Source organism: Venturia canescens, chromosome 2, assembly GCF_019457755.1.
Source record: "Venturia canescens isolate UGA chromosome 2, ASM1945775v1, whole genome shotgun sequence".
Classification (NCBI taxonomy): domain Eukaryota; kingdom Metazoa; phylum Arthropoda; class Insecta; order Hymenoptera; family Ichneumonidae; genus Venturia; species Venturia canescens.
Genome location: NC_057422.1, coordinates 7,212,123 through 7,232,714, shown reverse-complemented (window position 1 = coordinate 7,232,714; position 20,592 = coordinate 7,212,123). Strand labels below are relative to the sequence as shown.

The 20,592-nt window shown below is 45.2% G+C and overlaps 1 protein-coding gene across 4 annotated transcripts in view; it reads left to right on the top strand.

The window, feature by feature from the left end:
• dac (dachshund) overlaps positions 1-20,592 on the top strand; it is a 235,431-nt gene that overhangs the window by 136,733 nt on the left and 78,106 nt on the right. For all 4 annotated transcript variants that reach the window (XM_043411374.1, XM_043411371.1, XM_043411373.1 and 1 more), the window contains exons 5-7: positions 13,628-13,704; positions 15,671-15,841; positions 19,668-19,892. In XM_043411374.1, coding sequence (XP_043267309.1) covers positions 13,628-13,704; positions 15,671-15,841; positions 19,668-19,892 — 473 coding nt within the window. The remainder of the gene's footprint in view (positions 1-13,627; positions 13,705-15,670; positions 15,842-19,667; positions 19,893-20,592) is intronic.

Genomic DNA, 20,592 nt, shown 5'->3' with positions numbered 1-20,592 from the left:
GTGATATTTCGAACCATTTCTCGTCCTCCATACAAACACAGAGAGAAAACACTTTTTGGTAGCGAAGAGGACGAGGAGCGAGTGAGAATAATGCTCCCGGTGGCAGCAGTTGAACGCGGAGTTGATACGGCACGGAGAGCGGAAACCGTCACCAAATTGTCGCGCCCCTAATGATAAATTGCGCCCTCGGCCTGGCATCGGAGCCTCGAAGCCGAGGGACGTGCCTCTCCCGTGTATCACAGAGAACGAGGAATCCACCAGAGAAACGATCTCTCCTCGACGCTCTGCTGTATAACGGGGAATCAAATTCCAATTTGTTATTTGTAATTCCGAGTGTCGCTTAATATACTCACTTTCGCTTTCCCCCGTGAGACACTGTATAAATATATGTATGGGGAATTCAACGTCGAGTTTAAAAGGATTTGGGATCAGGGGAATCTTCGTGAAATGTCGATTGAAGTGGATCGAAATAGAATTCATTGAAAAGACGTAAAAAATACTCTTTCGAGAATTCTTCACGGGATTTTGTAACTTGAAGATTTTTCCTACTCAACTGATCCCCTCGCGTGAGTGGGTTTTGTGTGATTGTCCGAGAAAAATGGTTTGGAAAACAGGAGCAAAACACCCCCGCCCAGTTTTTGGCTCGCCTTCGTACTTAATCGGCATTCAGGCAATCGTAATGAGCCCGATAAGTAGATCCTGGTATTCCTAGATTGCACCGATTCCCCCATAGATTCCAGTCCCTCCATGAAACACTTTTGCCTTCCCGCGAGATAGAAATGAAGCGGAGTTTGATGAGAAGGACGAGCAGCCTGAAATGAAGGAATGAGAAAAGATGAGACGACCCCATGCACCGGAACAACGGTTAAAGAGAGACAAAACGCAAACGAATGGACTCTCAGTCTGTCGCACGAGCGCGCCCCCTCCCTTCCTAAATTCAGCCGTGCCAGCTCAAATGCCGTGGGGACGAAAGGGGCCGCGTGCGCGCGAGACAAACGTTAAAAGCCTGGCGAATGCGATGCGTACATTTTATTTCATTAATTCATGTTGTGTACCGTGTATACGAGTATATGTGCGCGTGGGTTCGGGCATTGAAAGAGGAACGAAACTGTATTTTTAAGTGGTCGATGTTTCAGGATATCTTTTCGCTTCTCACCGTGCACGGATCTACAGAGATGCTCAGGGGAGGGTCCGAAAAAAGGGTGAAAAGGGCATGAAAATATGGGATTTCTAAGGATTGGGATAAATAAGTTAGCGGACATGAAAATGCCTTGATTTTTCAGATTTTAAAAGTAAAAAACTTGACTTTGAGCCAATTTTCGAATTTAACACAAAATAAATCGGTTTTCCCGTGCGAAAATCATGGAAAATTGATAAAATAGCGAAAGGGAGTGAAGATGAGAGGGGTTTTGGAGAGCGTCTCGTTGTATTCGATTTTGACTATTCAATTTTCCAGAAAAATAGCACTTTGTCTCGATCAGGTTGTCGGCTGACGGGGAAAATTCAAGCGCGCCCGGGCGCGCGTTATAAAAGTGAAAGAGAGAAAAACGTCCAAGTCGGAACGTTTCTTTCATATTCCCCTGCGTCACCAAATATTATCGGAGAATTCGTAGCTTTTTGCCTCCGCTCTGACGATCGGTCGTTCCCGTGTCTCGGGCAAAGGGTGTGTGCGTTTTCAAGGGGTGAGAAAGCGACATCACGTTTGTGGAGAGAAGAGAAGAAAAAAAAGAATAAGTTCGATCAGTCAGAGGGTGGCAGTTACCGGTACGGTTATGGCTTTCGGAAGCTTCCTCGGATCCTATTCTTGCGCAAACCCGATAAGAGGCTTGTGCTACTCTTTTCTACCACTCGATATATATATATTCCATCATGTCGAGTTTCTCGGAGGGGTTGTTTTCCGATGTATTCGTTTGTATATCTCCGTGCGCGCGACTCGCGCAACTTTTCTTAAGGAAAAAGTGTCGATATAGCTCAGAAATACAGAAAATCCATTGATTTAGAATTGTAAGTATGTGAAATGAGAAAAGAAGGGCGAATGTGAGAAGGAGAATTCGAATTTTCATCGAAAATAAAAGCGTTTTCTTCATCCAATACAATGGAAGGGAACGTTTTTTGAATTTTCTTTCCTCGTTTATTTTTCGAGACACTTATCTCAGGTTCCCCCGCCCGTGCACCTCGGTAACCTGCCAGAGGGAGAAGGGTTGGGATTTTCCTCGTGCCGAATATAAAAATAAAAAATAAGAAGGGCGCGCACACGCGGGCGATCGAGTAGGCATATTTTTCTTCAATCTACACTCGTAACAGAGTATCGAGGCTTGTATTCATCGAAGGGTGTAAAAGCAAGAGCTCGGCGAATAAGGATACAATCGCGAGGGGTTAAAGAGCCCGGCGAGGGTTTATTTGCGTTTTGCCTGGCGGCTGATCACTCGGGCGTCAATTCTCGTCGGGAGAGCAGAATTAGAAAGAGACAAATAGACAGACCAAGCGGATAGATCGAAGTTGCGGAGGAAAGACTTATCCGAGTTTTTTGTATACGGAACAGGCATGTACGGAAACTCGTGACTTGGACGATTCCCCTCAGATGTTCGAACGCGAACAGTACCGACAATCCCCTCACGGCCCTAGGGCCACATAACCAAAAGGGGTAAAACGCAATGGAATTATTCATGCTACGGATGCATACCGAGGGCACAACTGTGTTGTATTTCTCGACTCCAAACTCTCCGGCAGAAACATATTTATCGATTGCTCTCATTGTGCAGAAACTTAAAATTCGAGACGAAGCAGCAGATCTAGAAGTCCGTGAGCCGTTGCCAACAACCGCGGGGTCTGTTGGGGCGTCGGAAACAGAAGCAAAAAGTTTGAAGAATAAGCCAGGAGTACGAAAAAGATCGAAGCGAGGAGCCACAGAAAAAGTCACGGGGAAACGTCGGATTTGATCTAAAAAAATGTGAAGCATCGCGCGAGTATATGTGGCCTCATAGAATCGGGGTAAAATCCCCCGCAAATATCGAGAGAGTCCACAGTTGAACCGCGATAAGCCGAGCAATATTTTCCCCCGCGTTTTGACTGAGACGAGGTCCCGTAACGACCATCGATAGCCCCTTAATCGAATGATCGCCGGGACGATGCTTTCTCTCGGTCTCGGGGCACTCGGCACAATGCTGGAAAGTGATTTTTATTTTTGCCTTATTGTGATTTATATTTTTCGGCAACGTGGCTGGCTATTCGTAGAAATATTCGGGGAGGAGAGGAGGCGACGATTTTTTGTCGTCCCGCACCCCTGGCCATGACTGAACTACACATACGTACGTGCGTTCGCGTCGAAAGGCGCGCGGTGGGAAAATGTTTTCCCCGGCTTCTTCTTTCACCCACCCTCGTGCATCGAGGCCGTGAAAATCGCGAGTCAGATGGGCGTAACGGGGAACGTTCTTTGCACGAAATAAGGCGGCGCAGGTCATTTTAGCTGGCGATACAATCGATATGCACGCACCAAGGCGGATAAAGAAGGAAGCTCGACTCACACAATTGCGCGCACCAGCGAGGGGTTGATTTTACTCTCGTTCATCTCGTTCACGGGCCCGTCCATGTGTGCACGAAGGGGTCGGGATCGCGGGCGCGCTCGCCGTTCCATACGCCATTGCTCCGTTCTCCGGCGTTATCTCTCCGTTACGCGTTTCCAGGCATATGCCACGTCAGGGTGGTTGTGCGGCTGCACTTGCGGACAGGGCATGGGGGTCGGCTAAGCCGGGAGTTGGACAGAGAAGGCGAGAAAGTAGCGCAGGAACGATGAAATGCGCGATAAGAGGGAAAAAGAAGGAGCAGGAAGGAGAGATGCGGATAAAGAGAAAGAGAAAAAGCGAGGAAACGAGAGTAAGAGGGGTGAGAGCTCATAATTTTCAGATTTATGTACAAATGTTTCTCTCTCGAGTGAACATATATAGCGTTTTGGTGACGCACGAGACGGGGGATGCTTATATAGATTTTTATCGTAAACTTTCGCGGAATTGAAAAATGCTTTTTGCGGAAGCAACGCGTTTATACAGTTCGCGCTATGTATATGGGCCACGTCGTACCCGCAGCTCCTCCTTTAAGGGGGGTTTTCTCGCACAGTAAATGCGGAGGGCTCAGGCGGACGGACGGATCGTAGAGGGTAGTTGCGTCGCGTCTCATGCTCTTCGGAGTTATTCTACGAGGAGAGAGCTCCTCGTATGTGCGGTTTATATAGACGAAAACGTGTGTATACATCCCTCGCGATCTATTATCTACCGGGTGCGCGATCGTACACCGGGCGCGGGTTATAACCTCTTATCCCTTGGATCTCCGAGCGAATTCTAGAGATACTATATATCCCGTAGCATCCACACAACGCCACTCGCGTTCTCTTTCATAATTCAAACCCTTTCTAGCCGTTTGCAGACTTAATGCCTAGACCATTCCCTCGTAATGCTTCTGGACGGCTGATGCTCTCGTCTCGGAATATACCGAGCATTAGTGCTTCCGATATAACAACAGTTTTGGAGCATATGCCTCGCGTAAATACATTACCAATGAGGCTGCTTGTACGAAATGACCTGGAGTTGGACAGTCTTTGGGAACTGTAAGTCCAAAAGGCATGATGAATATGACTGTCGATACCTGCCATTGAGCATTCGTCGCAACGTTCGTTTCAACAAGCCGAGAGCATCGTGCAACCGCGATGCGTCGGCTTAGCAATACTTTTTAATTGTAACCCACCGTAAAATTGAAGAAGCTTTCGCATCCGCGAACTTACACGGTGATCAAGCTTGCCCAGGATGAAACTATGGCGAGGGCATAGTTAACCGGGCGCTCTACTCCTTAACAGCCAGCCAAAGTCGTTTGCCGCAACGCTAGCCCGACGTCTTATCTTCCGAGGCGAATCAGCATTGTCTTTCTCAGCCTCGCTCTCCGCTGTATCTCTCACACCATGCGCATATCCCTTTTTAACAGCCAATGCTACGTATAAACGACCAAGGAGCGTATTCCGTTCGACCTCTTCGGGCCAGGGGTCGTATGTTCTTGCACATCCCTCTCTTACTCCGCTCGACTCGCTCGCTCGATTCGCTATCTCAGCGCCCTCGGAGCAACGGCTCCCGGAAAACAATTTAGCTCAATCAACATCTCGCCCGTACTGGAAATGGCTGTCGCCTAATTAAACCACGCTCTCGGTGCCTCCTCTCCTTTTCCCTGCTTCTTCGAACTATGATTATGTTAAGTCTATGGGGTTGAATCGCTCCTCGTCCTCTATCCCCCGTACGCTCCTGCCTTAATCCAACTGTCCTCCGATCTCATTCCCATTCCACAGAGTTAATAGTCTCTCCTAAGGAACCATAAGAATTCAATGATCGGACCTATCGTCGCACCTAGTCGTGTTACATCTTCTGCGACTCGCAATCAGAGTTCATTATTCTCGTTCGCTAAATTTTCTAAGGAACCAAAATCAAACGGCCCATCCCTGTATCCATTTCTGTCACATCTTGCAACCTTATTTTCATTAACTGAACCACGGAGAATGATAATGAACGATCAACTCGATGTGTTCATAAACCTGGCCCGTTTCTCATCCAGCAATTGGCATTGCCATCGACGTTTTATACTCGCGAATCCACTTCGAGCTTCAATGACTATTCAACGACAAGCAGCAACTTCGAGGTTCAATCGTCACCGCATGAGACTTGAAATGAGTCTCTCGCTCTCTGTCTACGACGGATCCGCAACCAAAAGTTACGAATAACAAGTTGCACGTCATTTTCACGAGCACCACCAAATGTTACATCGTAATATTCAAACGTCATGAGACTCTTGCCCGATGCTGCTGCTGGCGCACAATCCTATATTAAAAAATTGAATAAATGCGTGTGCGCGAGTGTACGCACGTATCGATTCTTGAATATCATCCTGATGAAGGATTGAGGGTGATTTTACAAGCTGAAGCGTGATGCCGGAAAGGGTGGAACGATGAGTAACAGATAGGAAAGCGGGTGAATCGTTTCGAGCATTGTGCGCCACGTTATCTCTCACGATTTTTATGTCTGTATCATGACTGGTCAAAGTGAGTTTTCCCCTTTCCGTTTTTCTTTTTTATTATTTTCATTTCACTTACATTGTTCAGCATAATTGAATGCTCTCGCGTTCTGGCATCGGGAACGTAAGGTGACGGTCGATTTTTTCCACGCTTCCTCCGTTTTTCAGGGTTTCACTCGGATCGGACGTTTCGAACGAGGCCAAAAGATTCATCCACTGCGTGACTTTCCATCTCTCGCACTTTTATCCTTTCGCGCGAGGAAATAAGAGCCGAATTCGAGAGCTTATGATTTGAATGCGCCAGCGAGCGCAGAAGCAGGGGAGGCGTGCCGAAAATATATCGAAAGAACGATTGGAGAGAGCACGAGATGCGCGTTGGTGTAACGCTCGCAAAATTAATCTCAATCGTCTCTCTATACGCGTATCATTTTCTCGGCATCTCGCTCTTTTTCACGCCTTAGGATCATTTATCAAATCTTGTTAGGAGATAGCGCGCGGAGCTGCGAGAGAGAATAAAGGAGGGAGAATAACATCGCGGATTGATATGGAGTTAGGAACGGTAGCCTGCGAATGATTGTGTCGTGACTGCTGCTGAGATCTATTAGTCATATTGAGAGGCGAGAGCTGCTCCGCGAGGGATTCCAGTATGTGTTATTGCTTATACGTGTATTTATGTATCTTTATGCGTATCAATGTATGTGCAGTAAACGACAGCGGCAAACGCGTAATTCGAGGGAGAGAGTGAGAAAGCTTTTCACGAATGTTGGCGTGTGAGGGAGCGCGCGCGGAGCAGAACCCCCGAGGAGCAGAGCAATGCCATACCGGTTTAGTTGTCGGAACCGCAGGTGGTCTTTGTTGCGCGATATGATTATACAAATGCTACACATCACTTTCAGGCTTGGAATAAGCATCGGTTCACGATGTTATCGCGTTGAATTAATGCCCGAGACAGTCCATGTTGACTCGTTGTTGCTGATGGAAATCTAAAACTTCGCAGCTTTGGCAGGATCAAAAAGATCGGAATATCTTTGCCCAGTTGCGGGAATGAGTCAATGAGTTTGTGAGAAATTTTACTCCGCGTTTGGGCTCCATGACGAATACACTCGAGCGATTGTTGTACGCGCGGATATAATTTCTGGCGCGGTTGCCGAACGTCTTATTCCTTCCGCCTTATCGACGTTCGATGGAATGCTAGGCATCCGCTGATTGAATCTTCTGACCCTCGCGATAACCCGAGAACACGAAAGCACGAGGTCAGGAACAGAGTAGTTGAGCCTTCTGGTTTGATAAATGTTTCCTGGACGTGCAGACGCGATATGTTTGATAATATTTGTAAGGATCACAGACGGACTGCTCGAGGAACGGGGTGCACCGATCTCGTTGATCGAAGTCAATCCCGGCGGCGGCCCTTTTGCGCCCTTCTCCAACGTACTTTCGGGAAACGATCTTCGAATCCGGACTCAATGTTCGTAATTCGATTGTATCCGGGAGACTCGATTCATCTTACGTTCCTCTTCTTTCTCCGTCTCCTTCTCTCTCTCTTTCTTCCTCGCAGCAGAAGGGAAAGTTTGTACGTGCCAACATGGTTCGCAGAAAATGAGGAAGCGACCCCGCATATGGACTCCCACGCCCTTCTCCTTTTCTCGCGTCTTTCCCCGCGGATTATTCCCTCCATTCGGATAATTTATCACTCGACATTCTTGCTGCTGCTACAATTTTGAGGCCGCTCGCGCGTTGCGAATTTCACCGAGTCATTCTACGGTCCCCGTCGGTTCACATGGTTCTTTCCTTTGTCTTTTTCCTCTTTCGTCCTGCTAACGTTGCTTGGCTTTCTTTCGTTTCTTCATCACCCCCGGATCGGATCATCTCGAAATTCTCTCAGTGGCTACTGCGCGCCTCTCGAGTGGCAAAAGTAACTCGATAGCCGTTCCGCCAACTCGAAGTTTCCCTCTCTTTTCCACCACCTTCTCGTAATTATTGGCACAACGTTCTCTCGCGAACGAGAAAAGGGTTGCAGCCGGGATGCTGGGTACTTCAAGGGTCTCTGCTGGATTTTCAGGATCCGGTGCCCGTCTCTTGCATAACCAAAGGCGCGACGAACACTGTAAGAGACACCCCCCCTTTTCGCCTCGGATGTCACTCTGCCCACCTTGTGCATGAGGGTGCAAATTTTCAAGCTTCTCCGCTCTTGTTTCTTCGTCTTTATATTTTCTCTCTAGGCCTTACTTTGGATCATGTTACAGGTCCTTCTCTCAGTCTGTTTATTATTCTTTCTCATCGTCCCTAACATCATTATTGTTATCATTATTTTCGTCATTATTATCAGACATTATATTATTGTATCTCCCTCATATAATTTTTCTGTAATGCGAATCTTTGCGTGGATGAACAAGCGTGTCGAGAGTGACGGTTATTTCGATGAGAAATGTTCCAGCATCCCCCTCGCGACTCGACTCTCGCTCGTCGCCTTTCCAGCGCTTTTCGTTTTGATTGTAATCGTTGTAACGGTGTGTCCCTGCAACGTTTTTTCGCCTCAGTCAGACTCGGGAGTCTAGAAGCTCGGCTTCCCGAAAGCTTTTGCTCGGTATTTGCATCGCGAAGCGATGAGGACAACGGAACGACGACGATGCACCAATATTCGTGTACGAATATGCAAGCATGTAAATCCGAAGCCATCCGAACAGCCTCGTGCTCGTCGAGCGGAGCGTGCGAGAAGAGCGAATTTATTGGAAAAGCTTAGCCTGTCGAACTCTGCTGGACGAGGGACGCGGTTGGGAGGCATAACTCTCATACCGTAACCTCCACCCCCTTAAACCTCACCCTTTGGCTCGTCCTTTGTTCTCATCGAAATTACAATTGTTGTCATCATTATCGAAACTTGCTATGCCGACGATGCACGCTCGTTTGATTCACAAAATTCACGTTATCCTTTGTCCCAATCGATGTCAACTTCTGCTGAAGCTATCCCCTCATATGTCAGCATGGAACTGACGCTGCTGGATCAATCGACGTGTTTCTTTGATTGCCAAATACTTTCGGTACTAGGTTCGCACAAAATTCTTCAGTTTTTTACTCCCCGTTTGGGTTAAAAATTACATAAATCGATCGAGATTCATTCGAATCCTCGAAAATTCTACAACCTTTCTAATGATTGATGCCTGAAGTCTTGAGTTATTGGAAACTTGTAATTGGACTCTGCTTCATTTAAAATCTCCGAAGCTGAATGATATTTGGGCCTCCGGACTCGCCTTAATATTGCAACTAACGTACAAATGCATACGCTCAGAAGGATCTTTTACATACGCATTACGGAGTTTCGCTTCCTAACGAACTCCCGCTGGTTTAGCAGTCGGTTTTCGACATGCGGGGAGCTCCCCGTGGGGTCTCGTCATTACCGAATCAAAATTAAAGGCGTGAGCATCTGTGAGCGTACACATGCACACAGAACGCAAATATAGCACAAATATATCTCAGACGGAAGGTGAATGAATGGAGCGATGCTCTCGCTCGTTTGTTAGCTTCGTATATGCTAAGCGTGGGATAACCCACGACCTTTTTCTCTTCAAACTCAGGCCCGTCCTCGGCTTCGGGACCCACCCGATCAATTACCTTCGAAAATCTGTGCTATCCCTTGCTAAGCAAGATGAAAATATTTACTCGTTCGATTCGATCGTTAACAGTGATCTGGGGGCATTGAAGCTCGATCCTCCGACGAGATTCAATTGCAGATTATTGTTCTTTTAACATCCGGAGAGATTGTATGATAAATATTCATTTTCGGAATGAAGAATTCATAAAGTTCTTGGTAGTACAACGCGTGTTATGGAACATTAATTAGGCTCGATAATCGGAGCACCACCAGTGGAAACGCTGTGCCTACTTTCGTCTTGTTGCTATCGAAATTAATCAAATGTGAGCATATCTGCATTCAACGGATTACATGAAATGATCGTACATCGTCGATTTCGCGGAACGCACCCGCGAGCTTCGATGTTATTTGTCTAATTATGAATCTGACAGCTACCTAGCTCTCTTTTTGCCTTTCTCTCTAACTCTCTCACGTGTTATATGCTGCTCTCCACATTACTCAATATTTGAGTGTTATACAGATCAGCTTCTGAGGGAAGCAACAGTGGATTTACGATCATAACTGTTGAATAATGAAAATTATGTTGAACATGGAAACGTACAGAGTTCGAAGGCTCGATAAACCTCGAAAAGCTGGGTCAAGTGAGCTGTCGAGGTCAACGAAAAACCAAAATTTTCAGATATATATTCCTTCATGCTTTATTGAATCTCACTGTCCCAATTATCCATCAAGAAAAAGTTGAAAAGTTCTCGATAAATGATTTCTAAAGTGACTTCGTTAACAAAATTCGGGAGAAGCATGAGCGATGCTGTTCATGTTATTGGATGAAAATTCATACGAGAAGCAGATCGTGTAATAATTAATATCAGAAATGGAAGTTCAATCACCCTCTTTTGTTGAATCTTTAATTTTTCAAAACGTTTGCACTAAAGACTAAAAGATGATCATAAATTAAGTTGGACCCGAGAGAAGGCACAATAAGAAGAAATAGTACAAACAGGAAGGAGGGTTTACTGCATCGAGAAATGCCTGTGTGCGCGTGTGTGTGTATGTGTGTGTGTGTGTGTGTGTGTGTGTGTATGTACAAGTGAAGCGAAGGGCCCGAGAAACGAACAGAGATATCCATCTTGCGTCTTAATCGACTCGTATTACCAATTAAAATTTAATTATTGCCGAAATGAAGTCTTCATGGAGGACGCGAGGTATTTCACGATATTGAGATTCGACGCAGGCGCTCCTGTATATATTCGCTTTATGTTGATGCCGCGATCAAGACCGCGAGATTGAGACTGATCACGTTATCGAATCATAGCAGCCCACGTTTCTATGGGTACGGTATATCGGTGTTTATGTTCCTGGTGAGAAAATTGTACATCGATCAGACACATCCGAGCCCTCGTATAGCATCGAACCTAGAAACAAATATCGTAAAAATCGTCGCTGATTTTCGTAAACGACAAAATTTGTCGATCGGAACGCCTCAATTTTTCGCACAACATTTTTCTTAATGGAAAAGTCAACCGTTAAAAAAAGCCATTGTAAAGTATAATCTCTATTTGCATGAATTATATTTCCTGCTCCTTTTATTTTCAATGTCTCCCGAGACGTTTTTTTTCTCTCCTCATTTCGCCATTTTATACATCAACATTACCACGACCACAGAGCGAGGCTTTCTTCTCGACCTTTCTTTCGGCGCGATCCCTTATTCAGAACCGCCGTAACTTATCGCTCGTAGACACTGTATCTCTCTTTTTCTCGGCTGTAGGATGCTTTGAAAGCATTTTCTCATTAAAAAATTAAGGCGCGCAGGCGAGAGCAGAGAGAGGGCTCTCGCTCGCAACGAGACGCGTGTATACGTATATACACGTTTGCACGTACACGTATAGAGAAGAGTTTTGGATGGGAGGGGGGTTGAAAAGGCGCTTGTACAGCCGAGAACGAATGGACGAGGGAGGGAATTCGCGGGAATATTCGCGATGTGGAAAATGTTCCGGAGGAGCTGCTCGTACATTTCTCTGTGTATATACGTATGTGAGAGAGCGTGCAGAAAAGCTGGGGTATTCGAGGTAGCTCGGGTTGGTAAGTGCTCTGCGGCTCCCAGATGCGCCCAATATTATGTTTAATGATATTAACTTCTTACTTAATGGTCCGCGGTTCGATTTCGAGGTGCGAAGAGGAAACCTGCTGCCGCGCGAAAAACCGAGGAAAACGAAGAAGATCGAACAGGCAAAAGGAAGGAGGAACTTAATAACGAGAATAATCATAATATCATTAAGGAGCATGAGAGAAGAATTTTGGGAATGGAAGGTGAAGGGTGGGAAGGCAGAAAAATGGCACTGGAATCGTCGCGCAACGATCTCTTATCGTTTCATCCCCTGAAAAACATTAGCCTCGAATGATAAAATGACCCGTCGAGAAAAAACAACGTACAGATTTGATGGAGCTATTCCGTAAAAAGGTTTATTGCTCTTTCATTAGTTCCATCTCGCGAAAAACTAATTTTTTTAATGTCTATACTCAAGCTGCAATGGCCTCCACGGATTTCACATCTCAATGGCGAACTATAAAAAGTACGAGAGTTTCGTTTTTTTTTCTTATTACAACTCTTGACATCCTCGCTCCTCGCATTTACTTTGCTCCTCCTTCCCGCGGCTTGAGATGTCTCCTTTCTATCTCCACCGCAACTCTCCCTCTCCTAAGAAATCCAGCATATTTTCTCAATGCTGTCAGCTGAAAAAGAGGAAGAGGAAGAGCCCAATGAGAGCGGTGCACGAAACATTTTCAACGGGAAAATCTTAACGATTCGCGGCTATTACGCGGCCGCGATGTTCCTCCTCGTATAACCCTCCGGGCCTCGCGAGTCAAACAATACATAAAGTCGGACGAGATTAAAAGTTTTTTGCGAATAGTCCAGTCTAACCTGCCAAAGAAGCAGGCGCCAGCTCATAACCACAAGGACGTAACTCGCGTTATTTCATACATAAGACGCGTGAGAGAATGCGAAAAGTCTTTCTTTCTGCTTTGAACTATCGATATACGAGAAAAGGTAAGCAAGGGCGAAGCTCGCTGGTTCTATAACGAGCTCACCTTTACTCGAGTATCGTTAAACTCCCTCAATATGTACACAGAGTCCGGATGGGGCTGTTGCTAAAACTTGGACTCGCCGAGGACTGAAAACATCTCGTTGAATCGCGTGTATTCGTCATATTTTCCTCATCAACATTCCTTACCTTCGGCTCATTTTTGGAAAGGAGACTTTACTTTACACTGCAGCTAGATTACTGTTCCTTGAAATTTCTGTGGAGTTAGAAGCCCCGAGACATACTTTTCCAATCGCGATAAACCATTCGAAAATAAGTAACTGTGAAATGAATCTAAAGATTTTTAACGAAAAACAAAATTGCGTCTCCTGCTCCACCCAAACTGTAAATTCAGTCAACTTTCAGTGGCTACGGTTTCCAAGTACTCGAATGATCGCGAGTCGATTTCTCATCGCAAACCAGAAACACACTCGGTCCCGTTTCTCACGCCGTCGTGCGCCAATGTATCCTCGCCTCGGTGAACGTAAGCACGAGGATAAATGAATACATCGAGAAACATACGCATCGTACATTCGGCTTGAAAATATTGAAATGATAAACTTTGCCTCGACTCTGACGAAAGTCGCAAGATTGTCTGCATGTCGATTGAGCACGTTATATGTACTTGTAACCGTCACTTATCGTCCCACGGCTTCGCGAAACCGGGACTAGAATAATTATTTAATTAATACCTACATCCACATGGGAGTCGGGAAGGAGGAGGGGCGGGGGGTGAGGGTAGGAGTGAAGGGAGAGGGAGAGAGTAAGAGAGATTGATCCACCTCCACAATTTCTCAATTCACAATACTCCGCGTTGAAAAGTGCAAGTTTGTCTATAGATATAGCACGAAGCACCCGGATTTTTATACTCATAGAAATTAATTTGATGCTTGGAACGTTTTATCTGTTGCAGGTTGAGGGAAGAGAGGGGGGACGCGGACAGAGCAATGGCGCTGGATCACAAACCGAGAGACCTGAGTTCGCACAATGGTAACGTATATACACACAAACAGCATACGAGTATAGAATATCGTCGTTAATTCAATTATTATATTCTTGCAACAAGAATAACGCGATAGCCTCCTTCATCTTTTCTCGGTTGCTTGTTACCGCGAATAAAAGGCGTTTCGCGCAGGGGGAACTCAAAAATGCCTCGAGCTTTTCTACAGCATTCACTCCTCTCATTCGCTATTATATGGCCTGCATTATTTTTTCACTTTATTATTATTGTTGTTATTAAGGCTTTTTCATTGGCAAATTCGAGCCCTCTGAGGCACCGACGACGTGTCACGCGGATTAAGATAATGCCTGATCCACAATCGTTCGACCACAGCGGGAGAAAGAGCCCCGCATCGATTCTTTCCGATCGAAATTAAGCCACGCAGAAAAGTCTCCTCTCCATGAATTTATACACACTTTTTTTTATTTCAATATCTATATATATATATATTTATGCACTCGAAGAGGAAGGAGGAAGAGAAGAAGAAGCCTGTGGCTTCTCTGCTCCCTCTTCCCTCTCGTCCCTTCGCTCTCGTTTTTTTAAAATCAAATCTATAGATATATACACGTTTATTTTTACGCATATATCTCTCATTTCTCTGTCTCTAAATTTGTTCTCTTTTCTCGAACGCTCCTCCGCGTATCTCCCGTTGATTTTGTTTTCTTCTGCTTTTTCAATTCGCTATTCTGTACAGATCGAGCGGGGGTCCCGAGAGCGTTTAGGACTCTTTGGTGAGGAGAAGACCAAACTCCGATATCGGGTTTCGGAGCCCCAAACACCGCCGGCCGTCTCTTTTACTTTTTCTTTCTGATTCCACGTAATATTTTAATCCGTCTGGTCGAACCCTTTGTATAAATCGTGCCACACACTACAGCCTCGCAATCTTCTTTATTTTTCTCATTAGATTAAATAAACTCGTTTTTTCGAGTTTGGGGATTTTAGTTTTGCCGAAAGTTTTTTGGCTCTTTCAACATCGGCACGTTCAAGTGTTTCTTTCGATACGGAAGCAATCGCTCAGGAAAAAACAATTTCAGAAATTCTTCCGTAGCTCGCGTGAATTTGGTAAATGAAAATTCTCACTTCGGTAGCTCAAATTATTCAAGCTTCGAATATTTTTTTTTTTTTTTTTCATACCCCAAACGCGAGTGTTTCGGATCAAGTAATGCCTCGAATCGAGAAAGCGACCGGACATCTCCTTCGTAGGGTTTATCCCGTTTTAGGGCAAAGGCGACTCGGAATCCCCGCATGTGTAAAACCGTGTGTGGCGATGCGTCACTCCCGTGGCGCGGCGAACAGGGCACGGCCACAGAGAAGCTCACCACTGCCCAAACAGAATCCATCCACGTCAGGATTAAAACGCTGGGATATCAAATACGCGTGTAGGAAAAGTGGCTCGGTCCTGCGCTTCGCGTGCGGCTCGCTCGATTCACATACGGCTCAACGCGCAATCTGAGTAATAGAGTTCTGAAAAGTGGATAGTCCGAGTACAAATATACGTATATATTCGTGAGAATATACATATTTTTATGTACAAATGTATGCTGCACGGCCACGTGTCCAAATAAGGATTGTTGCGGTACGGTAAATAAAATCCATCATGTTGTCAAAGAAGTTGGGAGTGAGACCGATCAGGGAAAGCGAATCGGGCAACCAAATTCGTTCTTCTTTCATTTCTCTCCACGATATATTCCGTCACATTTTCTGACCAGCCTGAAAGCGCCTTAGAATTAGCTTAGATGAAAAAGAGCAGGGTTTGGGGGGGTTGAGGAGGAAAAACTTTGCATTTGGATTCTCTTGGTGAGAATAAGATTTAATTGGGAAAGGATTCGAGGTCATTCGTGCTAGTTTGTTGATATTTTGGAATAAATTTTTGATGCTTTATGGTTGAAAAATGAACGAACCGAAGATTGAAGATTGTTTGGTAATTTTGGATTGGTTTGTTTTTATTTTTTGAAGGCTCCTCAAACGCACACAGTCCAGTTCTGAACCTCTCAAAAACAGCGGGCAGCGGAAGCGTAGGCGAGCACTCGGGAAGCGAAGGAGCTGCGTCGCATCGTTCGCACGACGACGAAGAGGAAGATGACAATTTATCGGACGACATGGACGACGAGAACGAGAAGGACGAAGGTGCGTAAAAATCGATATTCCTTTGAAAATAATCTTCACGCTTTTGCTTCGTTAAACACACTTTGGTCCCATGAAAATTCCCACGGTTTTGAGTCACTTGTGACCCTTCGGAAAGAGCGCAATTAGCCCTCCGCAAAGCGAATATTTTCCGTTCGTCGGATGCCCTTTCCTTCGCCGCAAACAAAAGAATGAAAGTAATAAAAAAAGAGTTGAAAAAATCAAGCGAACGTAATGAAGAGTCGTTCATTAATTATCGGTGCTCACTTGGACAGTGATAAACGACTTTGCGAGGTTTTAATGTTGACGATTAAAAAGAAGAGAAGAAAAAAATTCAAATGGAAAAGAACGGGAGACAGAAACAAAAGGAGCAACCGTGAAAGAAGACGAAAAGCGCGCGTAGATCGCTCGAGAAAGAGAGAAAGTGGAAGGTAATCGAGTTGCAATCTTTTATCGCGAGCTCACTAATTATCGACCACTCAGTCCAAGCGAATGACCTGCAGATATGCGATACGAAGAGTGAAAAAATACACCAATCTATCCACTCGAATTCAACGCTCTTTTATTCGTATTTGTTCTAACGAACTTTGGCAGAATCTTGAAAAATAATGTCAAATGAAAAAATGAAAGCCGCTCGCGTTACGTCTCACGAGCATTTATCGCGGGCATCAGATATTCATATGAGTTTCGAGGCGCCACGATGAGAAACGTAACTTATCTTTATCTGCCTTACGAGGAGGCGAAATAAGATGATAAAAAAGAAAATAATTATATCGCCGAACGAGCGAGGGGTCCATGGTCAAGGATGCTAAGAGGGACAGAGAGAAAGTTCTGTATCGATGAGATGCGATGCTTTGGCCGCACGGTGGGTCGGAGCTGAGCTCTCATCGATCATCGGTCTACCGAGTGCAGAGCGACGTTCTCGGGTTTGTCTTCAGCGTCGTTCTCTTTCCCTCTTTCTTTTTTCACACGCGCACACAGACGCTTCGTAAGTGAAGCAGTTTCTCAGCGGCTATCATATGTGCGGCCTTCGATTAATTATTCGTAATCGTTCGATAAACGTGTCATTTCAATTGAGCAAAAGATTTAATACGCTCAATAAGTTGAAATCGATCCGCTTCGACGGGAAATCCAATAGGAATCCCTGTACATCGAATAAACATAAGCGAATTTTTCTACTCTGAATTCATTTTTCGAAAGGAAGAACCACTGCCCAAGATTGCACCTCACTGGAATCGAGTGTCATTTTTAGGGCGGAAGATCGTTTGAGAATCGATTCGTTCGTAATCGTTCAGGCCCTATAATTGGCCGAGTTGCCCAGAACAGTGACAGTTGTTAGGGATGCTGGAGGAAACCTTGATTTACCTTGATTTTTGCCTCAATTCACGATCTCGATACTATTTTCGTCACTCGCAGTTGAGCCTCCTACAATTGATCTAACGTCCTTGGCACTCGTCGACAGTTTCGCATTTTTGCTCTTTGAAACGAAGCGCACAGTTCGAGGGATTCGCAATAATTATTCATCGAATTAGAACCGACCAACGTTGGATTAATCTGCGCGCATCCCTCAGCCATTTTTCCCTCGGAGCAAGAAACATCCACCGAATCCAGAGTTAAAGAACCGGCTCACGCAGCAGTTACAGACACGTAAAATTTGTGGTGTCTTCCACGAAGGGGTGGATTTAAAACTATCGTATGTATATCTTGGTCGGTGCGGGAGGAATCAGGCGGTAGAGAATCGTGTCTCGCAGCGTGTTGTATGCACCGGTACATCCTACCTATGGTGATCGAAGTAGAGCCCCATCGAAAGTCCGTGGGAGTGTACACGCCCGTGGAATGCAGTTCTGATTTAATGAGACTGACTCGCTCTCCCTCGCACGGTCTCTCCTTTTTTAATCAACATTGGGGTCCAATCACGAAGGAAGTAATCGATATATTAAGTCTCTAAACGTTCGCGTACGATTCTTGAAATCGTCGAGCCCTTTAAGCCCCACCGACGCTTCAAATTTTCTTCGCCCAACTATTTCAAAAGCACTCTACCCGCCGAGTCTTCGCTTTCCTAAGCAACTAGCAATCCCAGAGCGCGCCGCGGTGTTAACCGGAAAGAAGTCGCAATACGAAAGAGCCTCGTCGATGCGTGTGTATTACACCGAGACGATATTGAAAAGGAAAAAACAAGACCAACAACGACACAACAACGAGACAAGAAAGAGCCGAGGAAAGATCTTAAGTGAGCGGGATGGAAAAACAAAGAGAGTAGAGAATTTGCGAACGCGTCGATCGCGAGAATCTTTGTGGCCAGCCGGTCGAGCATGAACCAGCAACCGATACACGAGTGTTTTTGACCAACACGCGTTCGCATCGACAAATGTGCGATTTACGCGAAGAGTCCCAATTCTTTTTCAGATAATTGTAATGGTTTCTCTCGTGAGAGATAAAGAGGAAGCAGCCTCCACGCGGGACACTGTGAGGTCCAGCTCGTAGCATAACCCCCCCTCTTATATACATGTGTTTATGCACAAATGTGTATACATGTAGTGACAATGTTGAGGGAACGTACGCGCTCGCGGTATCAAAAGGGTATACCGACGTGTGCAGGATCCGCAGCGATCTCGACGCGAGCAAAGGCCGCGAGCATTAAATCGGCCTTTCGTCTCTCGCTCTCCAACCGCGGAGAGCAATAAGTAAACCCGAATGCCGTAGTCGCGTTGTTAGGTGAATCCGGGGCTGATAATTAAAAGACGATACAATAAATACACATATCATTGGCCATAAAGCAGAGAGATCTCTCTCGCTTGTGTATATGCGGACGGGAATAAAGCAAAAAGCAAGGGAGAAGAGAGAGAAGAACGCCGAGGACGCGGTGTGGGCTGACTACGAACGGTCACTTAGCGCGAGAACCCACGCAGACAAATCGCGTTTCATGCCAACTAGCCAAAGCCCATAACCATAAGGCATTCCTCTTCAATTCTCTTTTCATGTTAATGTAAATATCTCTGTAACCGATAGATTTTAGTGCATCTTCGACTCTCGCCTTTTGTCCTCTCCGGACGGCCTTTATCCAACCTAAGACTCTTTTGTAAAGCTCTTACGTGTGTTGGCTCGATGTGATCCGCGAGATTTCTGTGGGAACGTGATTCTTGGAGGGGGAGAAAAAATTCGATTGATTTTTTAAGAATCTTGGATGACCGCGGGAGGTTGAACTTTGTTGTAAATTTGCTTGGAAGGTTGATTTTTATGCGATGGTTGTTATAAGAGTTTTAGTAAGATTTGTGATTGAAAAAATGAAATGAATTTATTGATAATTAATGAGAAATGGGAATTTCGTGATTGGAGACGCACTCATTTACTACTTTTAAATGTTACTTTTATTTTTATGTTTTTAACCCGACACAAAACATCGTAGTTTGCATTCGATTGCTATGACGTTAAATCAGAGTCTGGCGAATGTTCAGCGATGAAACAAGCACAGGCGTCGCGATCTTACGACTTCGGGACACGCAACTTGCATAAGTCTTGGGGTTTCTCTCGCGTATAACAGAAACACAGCTAAAAATCCTGTCGCTTTTGCTTGCTCGTGTCAATGTTTATATGCGCTCGCGAAAGCTGAATTTATTGTTACAGTCGATCGCGTTCGTTGGCGATTGAAATTAAAAAAGAAACATTTTCGATTGCTCCTTTTGCTGGCGACTTTTCTCTCCGTGGACGAAATCTTTGATCGAATTAAGTTCAAATATTCGTCTCATTGGACCTCGAAGAATTTTCGACCTTCTCAATCACTTGAAAATCTTTGTCTAACCATTTTTCTTGTTCGGTTTTTCACTTGCAGATCTCTCGGACGTACCAGAGAATCTTCCGCTACCGGCGCCAGGCTCGGAAAGTCCTCAAGCACTGAATTACTCGCAGATTGCGTCGGCGGCGGTTGCGGTATCTCAGGGTGGTCAGGATCCCTCGGTATCGAGTACCGAGACCCTGCTGAGGAATATACAAGGTCTTTTGAAGGTTGCGGCTGACAACGCGCGACAGCAGGAGAGGCAAATCAACTACGAGAAAGGTCAGTGGCAGGGCTTTCTTAAGACACTTGAGGGCGCTCTCCACAATTTCATAATCTACCAACTCTCTCAGAATCACATTAAGAGGCATTGAATTAATGTTATTCGAATAGACGCATTTTTTTTTCGTCATCCGTTCTCGACGAGACGCGAGAGGGCAACATGAGAAAAAAGCTTGAAGGCCTTTTTCCTACGCCCTCAAAAATAAAAGACTTTTTTTCATTTATCAATCTCAACTTCCATTATAATATCCTGAAAATAGTCTTGATCATGAGCCTTCCCTGACGCCCAGTCGCAAGGAGACTCGAACTTTAGACAATTTTCTCCGCTCCATTTTCTCCGGGTGCGCATGATTGGAAATAGGTTTTTTAACGGAGTTTCTTTTGTTTCTCCTCTTTCTCTTTCTCTCTAACTCTCCCCCCCCCCCCCCTCTTTCTTCTCTTCTGTCGATGAATAAACTATCCCACGATTTTTCGCTTTTGAAAGCTCAAATGCCGAAAAATATTTGACTCGACAAATTTCGTGTTATCGTTTGAAAGAATCGAGATAAAGGAATGAGGGGACAGAAATAAAGAGAAAAAACAAATGAAACTTGGAGAGAAAACGAGAGAGAGAGAGAGAGAGAGAGACAACTACCGCGTGCACCATACGAACGAAAGGTCGATCGATTATACATATACATAAAACCTAGAGCGTAGATCG